This window comes from Mugil cephalus, chromosome 19 (genome assembly GCF_022458985.1).
Source record: "Mugil cephalus isolate CIBA_MC_2020 chromosome 19, CIBA_Mcephalus_1.1, whole genome shotgun sequence".
NCBI classification, from domain to species: Eukaryota; Metazoa; Chordata; class Actinopteri; order Mugiliformes; family Mugilidae; genus Mugil; species Mugil cephalus.
In genome coordinates this window covers 6,922,148-6,940,416 of record NC_061788.1, presented here as the reverse complement: position 1 = coordinate 6,940,416, position 18,269 = coordinate 6,922,148, and the positions used below count along the sequence as shown (strand labels likewise).

Genomic DNA, 18,269 nt, shown 5'->3' with positions numbered 1-18,269 from the left:
AATTGTGTGTGGCTGTATGAATGCATTCCTGTGTGTGTCAGTAAACATAAAACAGACGCACAAATATAGCTGGGATTCCCGACAAATCACCGAAATACTACATGCTCCCGCTGCAATTAACCATGTGTGCTTTCTAGCAGAGAACTGTAAGTAATGGGTAAATGGTTCTAATAGTTTAATACTCAGAGATTCATGAATGGATAAAATAGCTGAAAGTTACTGGTAAATGGTTTTAAGTGTTTACAAAAAGGCCTCTGCCAGCTTCTGGTAGGAAGAAAAATGCAAGCGACCAAACCAAACTACAGTAAGCGTTCGATCAGTTTTATAGAAACAAAAGTCATTTACATAGCAGATGATGCGTTTTGTTTTTTTTTCTCTATACGTGTTTGCTTGCCAGGTCTGCCCCACAATAATCACTCCCACCTTTTCCCAAACAAACAGTCGTAAACACACGTCTGGCGAAGAAGAAAAGATCCTATTAAGGTGGTTCAATCGCATCACGCGTGGAATGCAGTCGAACGCCGCACGCGTTTCGGGCGAAACGGAGGAAGTAGCCGAGTAATTGAATATAGCAGGTAGACTGTATACATTTCAGCAGAGGTGCATGTATTTGCTTTGGTCCCAGAGCTCTGCAGCAGCTACCTCAAGCTCAACATATGGCTTTTGTTAGGAGTCTGCTTTTCTGCGTGTGTGTGTGTGTGTGTCTCTCTCTCTCTTTCACACACGCTCAGTCGGAGTGGAAAAAAGCGTAAAGCTGGTGGAAAACATTTCAAACTAGATGGCAGTGATTTAAAGGCCCATCAGAAGGCTAGCCCGGTGAGCCAAGCAGGTAACAGCTGATTGGCTTCAGATTGGGCAAAATCGTTTATCACCTTGAAGGGAACGAATCATCTTCCCGCTGTTACCTGCCTACGCCGAGGTGAGTGGCAGAGGTTCGTTTAAATCGTCTTAATGGCGCCCAAAGGCCCATCATAACCCGCCCCCCCTCCCTACTTATCAAAATGACATCATTTTCTAGGGGAGCGGTTGCCGTAGCAACTTCATCAACACACACACAGACTTGACATCATCAGAGCAGGCCGCAGGTATTGGTCACTGAACCACAGACATGTTGACTGTAAAGGAAACTTGTTAAATTAACCGCAGAGAGTCAGCTTCCTTTCCGTACACAAACACGAAGACGCTCATTAGCCTCCTTTTTCACCGCTCAGAGTCAAACAGCGACTTGCTGTTGTTGTACGCTACTCAATTACACGCTTGATGTTAATAAATCGCCGTGCTGCATTGCATTGCAGCGCTGCGACAGATGTGTGAGTCACTGGCTGAAATATACTGTAGTAGCGCTGCCGGCGTCAAGCAGGCTTTGTTCTCAGGTGGAAAGTCCCTGGCGTGTCGAGGCCCGATGCTCCACTGAGACACCGAGTGAGGCCTGCTGCAGAGTCGATGCCATTTTGAACTCTACTAGCCCACCCTGAAACACCCATGTGCTGTTTCTTCCTCCTCATCCTCCTCTAGCTGCTAAATTTTCTGTGTCTCATTTGCTTGGATTTCAGTGGTTTAGGAAAACGGGACAACACCAGCTTTTCCTCTGTTTTCCTAAATATTTTTCCCCTCTACCTTCTCTGTTTCTCTCTCACTCTCTCACACACACACACACACCGAAATTCACCGACAAATATACAGACCTTAAATCAACCTTAGCTTGACGCTTCGACCGGGAATTCTGGAATTTGACTGCCGGTTTCCCGTGGAAAACTTTAATGGGGAAAGCAGTGGCGCTTCAAAAGTGCGATAGCAGAGTGCGATTTTACACCGTCAGACAAGCCAAGCATGTTCCACTCTGTACAACATTTGTTCTACCAAACAGACTGTGAATGGCTTTTCAGTATGGCAGCCAGGGTCAAGGAGAGGGGACACGTGGAGAGCCAAACCTCAGCTACAAGGCCGCATTACAAGCCACACGTCTCACCTTACTGCCTCCATCCTAAGGCTAGCTGGTCTGCGTCTTCTCACTTTCAGTCCCTCTTTTTCTGCACCGGTCTTTTTCCTTGTGAAAGCCAAGACACGCTGCCTAGTAGCACCGTGGCTTCTGTTTACAGGGTTTTAAATACACATTGCTGCAGTCAGATGGGCAGATCTGGATGCAGTTTGCATCTAATTCGATTATATTTGTGCTTGGGTGGATGTTTTCTGCACATTTTTATAATCAAATGAATAGTTTGGGGATGTTGTTTTCTTGCCAAAAGCCAGATGAATGGATCAACTTCAGTGTTCAGTTTTTTTTTTATTGTTATTTTCTAGTGTTTTCAGACTGTGTCTCTCGGATCACACTTAGGATGCAGTTGGCATATCTTAGCATGAAGAAGTCAGTGCCTAGCTAGCTGTTGTTTACAAAAACAAGTCTTTGGTTGATTGGACAAATTGCCCTATAAATTTGAATTTCTTTAAATACACATTAACATCAAATTAACATGTTGTAGTAAAGAGACAAGTGGACTCAGAAGACGTTAAATTTCAGTCTGCACATCACCTCCTTTGCCTGAAAAACGCTGAAGACCCCCGTTTTAGAAGTTAGAAGCTGAGAAAAGACAAACATCTTTCTTTCATTTAATGCCAGCCTATGCTAAGCTAATCACCTCCTGTCTAAAGACTCATTTCTCGGATTGGTAGTCTATTGAGTTATCTGGTAATAAATCAAAAGAACTTTATTTTTCCTTTCCACACCTGTCAAATTATTCACTTAAAACATCTCAGTGCTTTATTTTCTTCTGCCACAAAGTGTAGCTTTGGGTTTTGAGGTGACTCTTTGTAGTAGCATGATAGATTTGCACGTATCATTATAGATTCAAACAGCTCATAAGAAACAGCTATAGCATAGTAGGATTTTTCATTCTGCTTCTTGGAGCCTAACAGGTGCAGGTGCTGTGGATATCGCCACCACTGAGCTGAAGTAATGAATGTATAAAGCTGGACATCGTGCAGAAAAGTTGTGTCATTAGGTCAGACATGTCCACAGTTTTAAAGACTTCAAGTCTTTATTGAGTCAATATGGAGTTAGTTAGAAAGTCAATTTGAAGCTAGACAACTGGAAACCAATCCATAAACACTCACCCAGACTCGGTGGTTTGTGGGGAAACGACTGTCTTGAGACACATTACGTTGGGTCTTTGTTTATAAGAAGTCTATGGTACATGTGTTTTTCACATATGCCGTGTGCCACATATGTGAGGGTTTCAGGGTAGCACAATGGTGAGGTACTTTGGCACAGATAAGTTTCCACGCGGCGCACTGAGCATGCAACAAAAACAGGTGTGTGCGTAAAGGTGTTATAAATCAATCCTCGGACTGGAGATTCCAAATGCAGCACAAACCGTACTTTGGCACCAACCATATCCCTTCTACTTTGTACTCATACAAAGTAGAAGGATATACTGTAATTTCCCCGCAAAGGGTAGACAGGGCGTTTAATCATACTGGTTTTCTGCATTTACAAAGAACAATTTATCGCATGACATTAATCTGTCTGAAGCTCCGTTCCAAACCAAACTTTCTCCATTTAGCTCCTGCTCACTGTTCAAACTAACAAATCCACACACTGATCATCATAATTATGCGAGAATTCAAATCAACCATCATTTTCTTAGCTTGTTTCAAAAGTGGTGCAACAAATCATCGCTTCGTCTTCCATCGCTTAATAGTGATTCTGCATGCGAGCAAACCTGCTCCTGAATCTGCGGTTCAGATGGGGGGATGAGTTGAGGAACCTTTTTTTTTTTTTTTTCCACTGGGTAGATTTCAACCAAATTGTCCACTTAGGTTCACACAGTTGTTTGTTTCGTCTGTCCCGGCCAGACATCTGTGTGGAGGGTTTACGTTCTGCCGTACATGCAACATATGCACGGAGCCAGGCGATTACTCTGAGCAATCATCTGGCTCCTTGTTATTCCGGGGGAGCTATAGGTGGAGAGATGAAAGCACAGATTAATGAGGTGAGTGGAAGATTACTGCAACCGAGGCGCTGTCCAGTGGAGGCAGACCCTGGAAGACGCAATTTTTCGTCTTTAAAAGACACGAGGGCTGTACTTACTTGAACACCCACAAAGTTAAGTGTGCGCAGAGTAGCTGGTAAGAGGGATGACATGTCACAATGTGTCTTTTATTCGGCCTCTGCCGAAAATGCGCTTAGCTTTTCCCTCGGGGGGCTCTCCTCGGCTTAGTGAGGGGGGGGGCGTGGTTCTTATATAGGGTGCTACCGGGGAGCTGGTTGTAAATGAGAAGCATTCTGGTGGGTTTTATCAGATTGGACGCACATGTTCGTTAAACAAGTGGCATTGTAAACACAGGCAGGCCCCTGGGAATGGCTGCTCTCATTAGCGAGTTTGTAATGAGTGAGATAAGGATCTGAGATGGTCTAGCTGAGGTTCAGGGGCTACAGCTAATACCTAGGACCCACTGAGTGTGTGTGTGTGTGTGTGTGTGTGTGTGTGTGTGTGTGGCTAAAGGACCTCACAGCACAGCTTGGGAACATAAGCCACTACACATGTTTGTACTATAAGTAAGCCATGTAATAAGAAGGAGCGTAACGAGGTGTATGTATCACTGTGTGTGTGTGTGCACACGTGAACATATATCTGCATGCCTGAGGAAGCCTTTAAGTCACTACTCCTTCTAAAGACATGTTTATGGTCAAGGGTTAGGGTTAGGCGCACGGAAAACTTAAATCTTACATCAGTCCAGTGGTTGAAGTCCGTATGAACACCTTCAGATTCAGACACACTTAAATGACCATCAAATAATTTCATTCACATCAATTTGTTGTGCAAAAGGAATCGTAGAATGTTTAAGGATCGGGTCTGTGATTCTTCATCGCACGGAAAAAAAAAAAAAGGTGTATTGTTGACACAGTTGCTGGAGCTGTTAAAGTGCAGAAGGTGGTTTTTAAATGCTGAGGATGGAAGTTTAAAGTCCCGGCATGAAGCCGTTGGCCGGCGAGAGTGTTCGTGTAACAGAATGGGAGTATGGGATGCTGCGTCCTCTTCTCCTCGCTGCGCTCAGATGACAGAGGTAAAGGATGGTTTACGGGAACTCTGGGAGCCCTGGCTTGATCCTCTGGAGCTGTGGCTTAGGAAAACGGGACAACAGGAGCCTTTCCTTTTATTTTGAATGTCTGTTTTTTTTCCCCCCCTGTTTCTTCTCATTTTTCTCTTGTTCTCTCGCTCAATCAAACCGTCACCTGAGATGGCATGTTTTTCCACCTTTCATTTCGCCTTTTCTCCACTCTTTGCTGGGGGTTGGCGTTGCTAGAGTCAGCAAAAAAATTGGAGAAAGGCTCTGTGTCAGACTGACTTTTTAGTGTTGTGGTGTCTGCCCTCCCTGCCTGCAGTGGGAGGGACTCGGTGCTGCAGTGCTATCTGACTCAAACAGGAAGGCATTTATATCCTCAACATGCCATGATCCTGGCACAGCTTCTCCAGCTCCATAGCTCTGTGAACTCTGCCAGTGGAAACTCTGATCCCCTGTCAGAGGGGGCAGATTGATTCCTTGCAAATGGCACAGAATTTGTCTGTTGGTGCTGTTAGCGTTAATGTTCACGTTGGAATTTGCACAAAACTCCACTTGTCTTTCCCACACACCGAGTGTTTGTTAGGCTTTTCCTCAACTCCCTCAGACTCACTTAGCTCTCCTTCATCTTTCACTTCCCTGTCGTCATTTTTACGCTCATTTGCCTCATTGTTGTCTCTGCAGGGACAGAAAGGTTACCCTGGCCCACCTGGACTCCCCGGAGAGCCCGTAAGTATCCTTTTCCACTTCACAGATATTCTGTAAACTGTCTCCTCTCGTGTTTATCCTATTCTTCATATTCCATTAACGTCACACTTACAATAAGTGCACATTTCTACATCAGTCAAGTTGTGCCAAGACGCGGCGGTGTTCTCATTTTTAACGCCGTCTTTAACTTTAATTGAAACATCCGCGCGATCCGCTCTTTGTTTATTGCTTTTAGATGCTTCTCTCTAACTGATGCACATCCCTCCACCTGTGCCAGTTATTTAAAAGCTCAGTTCTCGTACTCTCCCAGGTCGTTAAACCTCTCCGTCTGTCCTGTATGTGCGCTCGCACCAAGCATGCCTGCGGGGCAGCCAGATTAGATTAGCCTGTTATGAAGCCCTGGTGAGGACAGACATCTGGCCAAAGCGCTGCGCTGCAGCGATGCTCTCCAGGATATCAGAAAGTGATGCCAAAGACAGAGAAAACAGAGAGAAGAGAACCGGATCAGGCCAACTAGGTCAACAGTGATCAGTCTCTTTTGCAGCATTTTCTTAAGCAAGACTATTATTTCTGTTTCATTTTCTCCATCCGCCTATCCGCCCGTCCTTCTTCAAACTGAGGAAAACTTGTTCAATGGAGTCTTTTATTTGGTGCTAAGTGGGAGGAGCTGTTTAGGTCGGACTATTTTAAGCGTGGAGCGTCCGGCCTTGTGTCCAGGGCTATTTTCAGTCAGGCTTGGCCATACTACTGTTTGTATTGAGGAAAGACCTTCGTCATGACCAGGAGAGTGGAACATTCCCGCTCACCGTCACACGGCTTCTAGTGAATCCTCATCTTCAGGCTGACGTCATCGCGAGCCAAAGGAGTTCCCGTACCACTCATCACGGAGGACAAGCCGTCTTTCTCAACCACTGTTATGTCCTCTCACCCTGTCCTCCTTTAAACGCCCCCCTCTTTCCCACAGAGCTTCTACTGATGATGATGATCACAGCTCTGGCCGTACGTCACCATAGCAATAGTGACTGAGTAATAAGCACAACTGTTTGGCCTCGTGGACCCCATTGGAAGCAGAGGGCAGCTGGTGCGCTTAAAGTGTGGATGGATCTTTGTTACTGTGATACACCAGCGTTCAGCGTTAAATCTCCAAACACCGCTTTCGCCAAATTCTTGTCTTGGTTCTTAACTAGCAACACTATATTTATCCAAGAGATGGAATGGCAAGCGGCCTCGTGGCTGCGCGTCTAAAAAAGAAGTTTTACGTAAATGCTCAAGCTCCCGGACACAACCTGCTTCTGTGTACAGTCTGCTCCGCCTGCCCCCTCCATTCACTACTGCCCAGAACAAACTGCCTGTGTGTTTGTGCTACTGTAATTTTGATCACCCAACCCCACTTCTTCTCCTCCCCCCCCCCCCCGGCTCTCTTTCTTTCTTCCCTGCAGGGAGAGCAGGGTCCGATCGGAAGCCCAGGTGCCAAAGGTTATCCTGGCAGGCAGGTGCAGTAAATCCTCTGCTGTGACTGGTACAGTTGTAGTCAGGGCCGTAGTAAAGGGCAGAAGGCCAAGTAGAATCAGGTTATGTTGAACTGATGAATCATTGGGTGTTGGATACTAAACTGAGGAGTTGTTTTATGAAAAAAGTGTTACTGTTCCTGTTCATGTGCACATCCCCTCTATGGTGCTATATATATAGTGCTTTAAAAAGTGATTTGAAATACATTATATTATACTGGAAGTTGTAGACTTTGTCCCGACATGGGTAAATGAATACTCTGGTTAACTTGTTGAGCTAATTAAATAAGGTTCCTCTATTTGATTTTCAGGGTTTACCAGGGCCAATAGGACCACCGGGGCCCAAAGGTGTCCGGGTAAGCAACCTCACCTTCATCCCTTCAAACGTTGCCGCTTAAGTTTGATTGTTGCTCTCCAAAAGCCACCGGTGCTGCGTCGGTGACCGCTCAGTGACACGAACGCTGCAAACCTCCCTCAGAAGCCCGTTTAATTAAGCCTCAAATATTCAACGTGTTGTGCTGCAAACCCTGTGTCGCATGAGAGCATGCATGTGCACGCCGAGGCCACGACATCCGAATGCATGCGCGCGTGAGAGCATGCGTGCACTCAGGTGCGCCGGCGTCCGACCGCTGCACACACGAACACATTCATGCCCGCCCGAGCAGCGTGTGTGCCGCTATTAACGACGTGCTAAACTTAGGAGCCTTTACTTGCAAGGTAAACATTATGTAACTGTATACAGACCTTCGCTGAAAGGCTGGCTGTTGATAAGCCCCCGCATACAAACACACACCCTTAAGATACACAATCAGAGACGCACACACACACACACACAGGCTCATGGACACAATCCGATTTTTATGTTGCGTTCCAATAAAGGTTCTTTATCAGCTCCCCTTGGCTGCTCCGGAGCCTCCCCCTGCCCCCACTGGCTGGAATTTCCTGTTTAAGCTCCGTATGAGGCCCTGCTGTCTTAAGGAGACATTCTAGTCCCCTCTCTCGCTCTCACTGAGCCACCTTTCTATACGTCCTGCCCTCTCTTTTGCAGCGTATTCCACATTGTGTATACATAAACCTGCTCAACTCACGCTCCCCGCTAACTCATCGTCTCCTCCTCTGGTGTTCAACTGTGGTGTTTGTGCTTGTTTTCCTCCTCTGTGTGTGTCTCCACTGTACTGACAGCCCACTGTGATGTCCTGGCTATCTTCAGAGATCCCTGGCGTGAGGGTATGTGCCCTTGGACTACATCGTGGAAGCCAGCACCATGCAGTCCATGGGCATATACACTTGCCTCATGGCTTGGTTCTTCGTGGAAGCCCATCCTATCCACCGTCGGCCCCCTGTCACTCAGAACCTAGAGCCAGTTGGGAGTTGCCGTTCTTCCCGCTGCTTTCGCTGCATCCAAGCACTCACGTCCGTGTCCCTCCTCTCTCCTCCTCTCTCCTCTCCTCTCCTCTCCTGCAGGGTTTCATTGGAATCCCGGGGCTTTTTGGCCTGCCCGGGCCTGATGGCGAAAGAGTGAGTTACATTTTCACTTGCACACCCCCCCCCCTCTCAAACACAGTCACAAAAAAAACGCGACGTGAACGGAGCGCAAATCGCCCCGCGAGGATGTCAACAGTGGCGCTCCCCGGCATTTCATTCAGCTGTCTTGTTGTTGTTAGGATTTCAGAAACAGTCCCCAGCTGTCTGGTGATGCTGCCGTGTGGGAGCGTTGATGACTCACACAATAAAAGCCCCCTCTTTGAGCCTTTGAACCGCCTGAACTCATCAATGCCTCCTCCTTCCGTACACCTTCTGAAAAGCGGAGCGATTAGCCTACGTGCTCCAGGTGGTTACGTCAGTGTAGTCAGGATCCCTTTACACCTCAGCCGCACTTACAAGTGACAGTGTCCGGCTTTTTTCCCAGAAGAAATGTGCGCTAGCTCAACATATGTACGTACAGTATGGAGGCCTAAATCCTCCCGTAACAGGCTTGAGAAATGTTCGCTTGGACGATGGCAGCTGCTCCCCACATCTGCTGAGGCAGGAGATGAGAGAGGCTTATTTAAATTGAAAACTGTGTGTTTTGGACTTGACACGGTTATGCCCGAGAGTGTTATGTTTTGGTTACGCTATGGTGTTTTACGTAAAGGCTGACCTTCTCTCTCTTTTTTTTTCTGTGTTTTTCTGTCTTCCTTTACCCCTTCTGCTCTGTGTGCTATTCCACCTCTGCTCTCTCTCATTTGAAAATTTGCAGGGCATTCCCGGCGAACCAGGGAAGAGGGGCAAGATGGGTAGGCCGGTAAAGTTTTGTCTCAACATACTTTACAGATAATCTTTCCAAAGTGTGATTTTAACCTTGACTGTATAGATTGCCAAAGCTGCATGCCGACCAGAGAGCTCATTTTATCCCCGTTATTTATTTTTCTTTTCGTTTTGTTGAGGTTTTACAGTTATTTCCTTTATTTGGGTCATGTTTAGACCTCCTGCTGCAGAGACTGCAACACTTGCACATGTGAACATTTATAAGGGCCGCATTTACGTCACAGTTTCAGACAGCTCAGTGTTTCCATTGCCGCTGGAAGGGTTAACTGCAGACTCGAGTGCAGCGGAGTCCCACTAGCCTCATGTCGGGGTCTTGGATGCAACAAGAAAAAGGCTTTTGTTGGAGTAAAGGGCTTTTCGGTCCCCCCCAGCATGGATCCAAGCCATTTGGAGGAAGCCGCTGATTCTGCTGTGTGTGTCAGATAGTGTTCAAAGTCAGCCCTGACGGAGTGTTATAGACAGAGAGTGCAACCCTTAAACAGGCGGCTGAGATCATTCTGCAGCTGTTGCTTATTGGCTTTTGAGTAAATAAGGCATTTATAGGCCAAAAAATGTCCGCACACACGCAAGCGGGCCGCTGTCCTCTTAGCGCGAGGGCTTTTTTAGAAGTGCGCTTGTGAGCAGTCAAACGCGCTGGAAGCAGCTCCGGGTGCAAATTTGTGAAGGTTTGTTAGCGTTAGGTTTTTGTGCGGCGTGCGTATTTTTTTTCGCTCTGAAACAGGGCCGCACGACAAGACTCACGAGCCGCTCTCCGAAACACCTCGGCCGTTTTTTTTTTTTTTGGCACGGCTCGTGAGAGTATCCAAGGTGCAGTGGAGCGGGATAAGCAACTGGAGACGTGAGTGGAAAACATGCATATATCACCACCTCTCCGAAAAATGGAAAGCTATAGGAAACTTAGCAAGATAATCCCGGAGAGATTATGCTTGTGCTCCCTGATGGAGCAGAAAAAAAGCAGCAGAGCCTAAGCCAGACATTTTAATGAGCGTAGCATGGAGCTTGAACTCTGTCGAGGAAGCGCGCGCAGAGTCGCGCGGCCTGCGATCTATACCTGAGACTAGAATAGATATAACATAAAACCAAAAAGTTTCCAAAGCCTAATGCCAATAGCTCTCCATTTGGGCTGTATCTGTTTGTCTCTATCACACTCATCAGCTGCAGTTTTTTTTGTTTTTTCACCTCGTATCTGCCAGCGAGTGCTCCTGCCATTTGATCCGGGGGCTGTCTGACATCATGTAAAAGCAGAGATACACTAAAATCGCATGTGACTCCCCTCAAAGGCTTTTTAAGTACTTGGCAAAGGGAGCGTTTCCCACATTCGTCCTTAGTTTGTGCCGCAGCGGTGACAGCTGTGTGATTCATCTTTTGGGTCGCTGTCATGCTTCGTGGATTTCGGCTGCACTCGTGCCGCACTCTATAATTTAGCACCATAATGCAGGTTCATTCATAACACTGACCCCACTCTAGCTTGCTTTTTTTTTCTTTTTTTTTCCGTGGGAGGTCCTGAAACTGCTCTACAAACCTCAAAAAGACAAAATGGGCTTTATTCTTGGACTGAAAAAGAAAAAAATGAGAAAAAAAAATGTCTGAGGCTAATTTTCAAACAAACAAAGATCTGTCTTGAGTCAGCAGATTGTATTTCAAAATAAATATACATGCTGTATATCGGAGTCATCTCTGCTCTTACAGAAATAACTGACATTTTCTGAAGGTAGCAGTAATCAGCGTTTTGAAACAATGCGCTGAGGCCAGGGCTGCAGAACCTATCCATTATGAGTGCGTCAGAACGGTCTCGGTTTCTCAAGTGCGTTGGCTCTTGTGCGGTTTCTTCTCTTTTTCTGCACCGCCAACTGTTAGTAGCGTAGCTCAGATTAGCTTCCAATTTACTCCTAAACGGACAGAGTAATTGCTTGGCTCGTGGTCTCCCTCCTTCCTTGCCTTTACAAAGTGCACTCAGTCAAAGTAGCTGTACACACCCTACAGCTGATGGATTTAATGCCTCTAATGGAGCCATTATGTTCTTACTGTGCACATATTTCAAATGACTTTATGTTTAACGCTATATTTGACCCTGGGAAATGATTATAATTGACGCACTATTGCAGCAGTAGCGCTCTCGTGCAGTCAGCCGTTAAGTCGGCGGTGTTTGTGAACATGTTCTCTGTAAATACGACTCCACGGTTGACGATATAATGATTTACTCTTCTACATTATGCACTGGTGGCACTGAGTGTCTGTAAACACGTCTGCGCCATCAATATAATTACTGGGACGTTTTAACTTAAATGCTATACATTAAAGAGACGGTAACCAAAAACATTTTTATTGGCTGCATGATTTCGAAATAGCTTTAGGCCGTCTCTCAGCTTATTGTTTTGCTTTTCTCTTATCGTTCTCCCCCCCCATTGCTTAGTCTTAGGCTGCAGTGAGCAGGCCGCATGCTGCTTAATCAGCACCGAGTGACAGACGGCCGTCGTTAGCGAATACCTGGAGACCATTTCGGAAGCATTCAGCAGCTAAAAACACAGATGCCTCGTTCATAACTTGCTCCGTTAAATGCTGGATGTGTTAATAAGCGAGCGTTGGCTAAAAATTCCAGCGTTTGCCTTTACGACTGTCTGCTGCCACCGAGAGGCCCCCCAAAAAAACAAAAAAAACAAAAAAAATCTGTTGTCCCAGATTTAATGAAGCAACAGGATGCTTACATTTATTGGACAGGACTCTTAAATTTAATAGGTGTGCAGAGCCAAACATAAAAGCTTGTCTCTCTCTGTTCTCAGGGGTTTCCAGGGGACTTCGGGGAGAGAGGGCCACCGGGAGCAGATGGAGAGCCCGTATGTCAAACACTCACCATGCGCAACACCTGACTTCATAACCAATCCACATGAAACTGAAAGCGGTGGTTTCCCCCCTCACGCACAGACTTCACACACTCCCCCCGGGGTTTTCTGCTGTGACATTTTGGCTAGCGCCGGTGGTTAAATCATGTGGAGGTCCGGCAGTTTTGTCTCTGTTTTTCTGTTTTGTTTGAAGTTGCCTTTCGACCGGCTTTACTACTGTATTTAATTTCATCCCATGCCTTCCTCTGCTGCAGTTAATTTTACTTGGCACTCACTCTTCCCCCGAAACCTGCAGCATTACAGTAAGAGAGAAACCAGTGGCAAATGCAACCTTTTCCATTCCATTCAGAAAAAAAAGAAAGACCACCAACACTCTCATGAAGTATTAATAGGAGGTGATATCCAAGAATAACGAATGACGTAACGGGGTTTAATTGTTCCAGGCTCAGAAACGATGGGTCAGCAAACTCCGCGCGGCAGGTTTCGGTCCATATGGAAGACATCACTTAATCTGATTTGAGCTTTCTCGCCGTTTTATTGGTTTATGGTGTCGTTCTTACGAATGTAGCACTTCATCAGTCAGAGTGGAAACCGCTAAAATAAAAACATAAACACATCCGCGAGCTGCTCTTAAACACACTCTGAAATACATAATAAACATAAAGCGCGTTCATGCATTAAAGAAACACTTCACTCACACGTCCTGAAAGTGAACCACTGAGAAATTCCTTCTTAATCCTGTTGCTTTTTTTTTTTTTTTTTTTCCCTGAGAGTAAGGCTCATCTTGAGTGTAGATGATGCACTGGACTCATGATGCTCGTTTATAGTTGGAATGGCCTCTACAATAAGCTGATGGAACACAATGCAATGTGTTTTGCATGTTCTCGTTTTTCTGTTTCTGCGTGTAAAAAGAAAAGAAAAGTTACTCGTGCAAAACAAAGTGGCACAAAGGGGAAAGTTCCCTGAGAGTGAGAATGGTATTTTTGCATTTAATTGATAGTCGGACCAGGAAGAGACAGGAAACATGGAAGAGAGCGGAGGAATGCAGTGCAGCAGAGGCCTCCCGGAAGTCGAACTGGAAACGGCTGACCTCTCGGCCATCAAGTTGGCTCGAGTTGGGTGTGCACCGATCTGCCACAACATTAAAACCGCTGACAGGAGCGGCCTGACGCCTAACACCACATAAAGTATAGTTAAGGGTTGATGTGAAACCTCAGAGTGACTGTGTCGGATGGAACCTTTCCTTAAATTCATAGAACAATATGTGATGAGGCAGCAGGAAACATTAAAGGCCACTGGGGTAGATTAGAGTGAACCCGCTCATCCGCTAAATGTTGAGAAATTTCGCTGGATTCAAATCTAAACCTCAACCTGCTGGTGGCGCTGAAGAACAAATCGGGAGATTCCCGTTATTGGGACGCATCCTCCGGGGTCCGCGAGTGTCTGCACAAAACCTCTGTCTGTCTCTCACTGTCTTGAGAGATGGTGTGAGAGGGAACGCGCATATTTGAAAAAGCCACATTGGGACGACGCGCTCTTCCCCGTCCCCCTCCACCTTCACCTCAGGCACATGCACACAGCTCCCTCTCATAAGCCGCGATGAACACTGAGCCACTCTTTTTGAGCATGTTTGTTTTAAAAAAAAAAAAAAAAAGCCAATAACCCACAAAACCTGCTCCCTTCATCTCACTTGCTCCCTCTTTCCCCTCCAGGGTAACCTAGGAGCCCCCGGTCCAAACGGAGTTCTTGGACTTATTGTGAGTAGCAGTTTGTGCGTTTCTGTGTCTGGTCTGCTTTGCCGTATTTACTCTAAATGTCTTCTTTTCCCCAGACGCTTGCTCCGTAAGTACATAGCTGTAGGAGACTGTGTTTAAGTGAAACCGAATATGTCTGCTTAATTGAATAAACACCCTCAATTAGCTCCCATCATCATTTACACTGCCAGTCACTTCGGTGGGAACCTAACCACATTTTTTTTTTTTTTTTTGTCGTTGTGAACAAATTCAAAACAAACAAAGCGGCTGGTTTTTCAACTCGAGGACAGAGGACGATGTTATTTTTAAAAAATAACATTTTCTCACCTGACGTACAGTACATGAGCCTTATCCACAGGCTGATCGATCTTTAACACTGCATCTTGCCCTCTCCTAAATTTCCCGTCCTATTAAGTATTTCGGGGTCAGGATCTGCCCCCCTGCCTCCGCCCACCCATCACCTTGTCCTCCATGCCTGCCCAGCCCGACAGCCACATAATTGTGCCTGATTATAATGTCTCCTTTGGTTTCTCTTGTCGTGTCCCGTCTTCGCCCGTCGCTGCCGCTCCTCCTGGTCTATTCTAGGCCTCCGCCGGCGGCGGCGGGCCTGTAATTGGAGGATTCTGTGATTACAGCTCTGCTCTCAGCTCCGTGTCTTCTGCATCCATCCGACCCAGCTCAGCGTACAGGGCGCTGCGCTGCACTTTAAAATATATAAATATACAAATCCCTGTTCTCCGGGGACTGCAGCAGGCCCTCAGCTTTGAGAGAAGTGTCTAGACTCACTTACTAATGCACCAATCGGAAGATAGAAGGGCACCGCTGTTATATTTAACTGTCTTTATTTTAAATATCAGTGTAAAGTATCTTTCATGTGCCGTCTTCTTCTCATCCTCCTTTGACATGATGGAGAGAGGAGGGGAGGTAGTTGCACTGGCCAGCATGCGAACCTTGCTGCCCCCTCTGGCAGGCACAGCTAATAAATAAATAAATAAATAAATAAAACAAATCCAGAAACCTGAATTCAATTAAAACCACTATACTCTCTAGTATATTGCGTTTCTTTGTGCATTTCGGGCAGAGCAGCTGCTGTTGAAAGGAACACTTAAGTGTGATCGGGTCATTTAGAGTTCTGCCCGCCTCATAGGCGCTGCAGTGGGATACTGTATGACTTCACTCATCAGGCATTAGGTTGCGAGGAAGGCGAAACTTTCTACGTTCGGAGCCGCCGATGCCGAACTCGCAGCGAGTGACATTTTTGCGGCGTGCGCTTAATGACATCCTCCGTCGCACGGCCCCTGTTCGGCAGATAGATATTCGCTGAGCCAAAGCCTCTCTTTGATTCAGGCTTTGGCTTCTGACTGCAATATCTGCTCTCACCCCCACCCCCCTGAAATATATTATCGCCCATTGTTTTGCGTTGTTTGTGATAACCACATGAATAATCTGGAAGCTACACAATGAATTCATTCATGCGTTTAATGAAAGCGAGATGCTGCACTAATTGTATGTGCGTTCCTCTGATAACATTTCAAGAGCCTGAGCCGCATGTGTTCATCCGTGCTTCATATGTGTGTGTGTGTGCGTGTGTGTGATTGTTGAACGTGAATCTGGTTTATCTTGTCTCTTCTGGCATCAGGGTGATATGGGGCCAGTGGGAGAGATGGGCCTTCCAGGACCTAATGGACTGAAGGTAATCTGACACACACACACACACATGGAAATGGTTGACTTCACTGTCTTACACTGTCTTGTTTAGACTGCCTTGTAATTATTTTATGTGAGATATAAATCTAGCGCGTGGAAAATATGCTTGTTTGGACAGGTTGCAGTTGTTAATAGTGTTTATGGCGTGTGTTGCCATGAGGGTACATTTTAAAGTCGAGCCATCTGACTTGTGTGTGTCGCTGCTTTTTTTTTTTTTTTTTTCCAGGGGGTGCCCGGCAATCCAGGAGAACCAGGACTGAAAGGTGATAAGGTGATCTGAATATTCCTGTTATTGGCCTGTGTTTGAGCAGCATGTGTTGGATATGTGCTTCTTTGCGTCTTCTTTGTAGACACCTCTGTCAAACCTTTAGACATAGAGCATGCGTTCATTAGGCCCCACCTTCAACTTTCTTTACAAACGTCATTGGTTTCAACCACTATTTGTCCTATGTCATTTTGAAACCAACTGCAAGAACCTACATATACCTTTTTATTTTTAGGTAGTCGGTTGGCTCTTAGATAATAAAGATAGAAGAACTATTAGACACCTTTATAAAGATTGTTTTCAAAGTGCAACTGCCTACAACACAGTTACTTTTTTGCATACACCAATCTGCCATAACATTAAAACCAGTGACAGGAGAATTGCGTAACATTGACCGTCTCTGTTGGGAAAGTTCTGGACTTGACATCCATTCATGTGAATGATACTTAGACACCTCACTTAGCACCCCCACCTCATAGCAATGACACCCCTTGATGGCAGCAGCCATACCCATGCAGGATGCAGCCTGACACAGACACACAAACACACAAAAAAAAACAACAAAAAAACATGAAGAACAGCACAGGGTGTTGACCTGACCTCAAAAATTCACTAGATCCCAAACTGATCAGGTGGGACGATCCACTGAGGCCCTTACCCTCAACCCACAGGAGCCAAAAGCCCCCACTAACAATATCCTGGTGTCAGACACCGCAGGACACCCTCAGAAGGCCCATGTCTATTCTCTGATGAGTCACAACTGTTTTGGTTCCCCCCTGTAGATCTGTTCAATTTAAAAAACAACACTGGCTTTTGGAGAAGCTTTACCAGCAGAAGCTGATCTTTTAAGACCGGCAGTAAAGTCTGGGGATTAGTCTGTTTTTTGGTAGAGTTGACTGTCATTTCTCCAGATAAAACCAGGATAACGTAATTTGATTTGCCTGACTTTAGTTGCTTGAGATAGTCACCCATGCCACGGATGACATAATAAATAGTCTGTAATTTGTTTAATAGCGGCAAAGTCTGTAAAACATGTGGGGTAACTGAACGGAGCAGTTGCTATCCATGACTTTCATAAGGCGGGATGACACCACATTAAGAACTTGGCTGATGCTGTGAATTACATTCACTGTGTGCGAATGTTGTACAGACTGCTAATTGCTACTGTCTGTTTGCGAGAGCTGAATGCGATTGACAAAATAGAACATTGCAGTGCCCCCTAATGTTCTGTTTTTCTCTCTTTCGTTGTCGTCCACCTTTCCCTGCGTGTGTCTCCTCGACCCTCCGTCAGGGTGAAATTGGAGTACCTGGAGAGCAAGGGGAGATCGGGTTCAAAGGAGACAAGGTAGCTCACCTCTGCAACACATCTGTGTTCTCATGCACATTCCCCTCAACCTCATCATCCCCTGCCCCGAAAGCTTCCTCCGATGCGCGCAGGCCCCCGAGTTACACAACCTTTGCTGGAGAACTGCGTCTTTGCAAAATGACTTAGCCAGATGTTTGCTATCCACCTCATGGAAATTCTCATGTTAACCAAGCACATTTGTCTTCGTGTGTAAGCAAAATCAAACCTATCATGGAACGTACCGGCCCCAGGAGAGGGCAGAATGCTGAGACGAGTCTTCCATGTCTAATGTCTGATTTGCTAGAAAAGAAATCAACAATCTGCTTTTTGCTTCTGAATCCTGCCTGACTGTCTGTCTCCGTGTGTTTTCTTAGGGCATCCAGGGGGCTCCAGGGTTACCAGGTATCCGTGGGAAACCAGGACCACCGGTTAGTTGTGGTTTGGATTTATTTACCAGGAATACTTTAAAATGCTTGAAATGTGGATATTTGTATCCAAAAAAATAAAAGGAGTACCTTAATATTTTAGGAATATTTCTGTGTATAATTGCTACTTCAAATTAGCTTAGCGTGATAACTGGCAGGGGTGGGTGGGCTAGTGTGGCTGTGTCCAAAGGTAACAAAATGTTCCTACCTGCACGCTATATGAGGCTTTTTACTATTTTCATCTCAAAAGTAAGAGTTTTTTACACATGGAGGTTTTGTGCAGGACTATTTCTTGGCCAGATCCAGTAATTTCCTAAAGTTTTGTCAACACTTTGCCACTCAACCATCA

General features: G+C 45.9%; 1 protein-coding gene across 1 annotated transcript in view; it reads left to right on the top strand.

The window, feature by feature from the left end:
* Positions 1 to 18,269, top strand: part of col27a1a (collagen, type XXVII, alpha 1a) — a 60,377-nt gene that overhangs the window by 21,881 nt on the left and 20,227 nt on the right. The window contains exons 8-18 of the mRNA XM_047570237.1: positions 5,746 to 5,790; positions 7,209 to 7,262; positions 7,589 to 7,633; positions 8,742 to 8,795; positions 9,517 to 9,561; positions 12,365 to 12,418; positions 14,137 to 14,181; positions 15,818 to 15,871; positions 16,112 to 16,156; positions 17,442 to 17,495; positions 17,870 to 17,923. Of these exons, the coding sequence (XP_047426193.1) occupies positions 5,746 to 5,790; positions 7,209 to 7,262; positions 7,589 to 7,633; positions 8,742 to 8,795; positions 9,517 to 9,561; positions 12,365 to 12,418; positions 14,137 to 14,181; positions 15,818 to 15,871; positions 16,112 to 16,156; positions 17,442 to 17,495; positions 17,870 to 17,923 (549 nt within the window). The remainder of the gene's footprint in view (positions 1 to 5,745; positions 5,791 to 7,208; positions 7,263 to 7,588; positions 7,634 to 8,741; positions 8,796 to 9,516; positions 9,562 to 12,364; positions 12,419 to 14,136; positions 14,182 to 15,817; positions 15,872 to 16,111; positions 16,157 to 17,441; positions 17,496 to 17,869; positions 17,924 to 18,269) is intronic.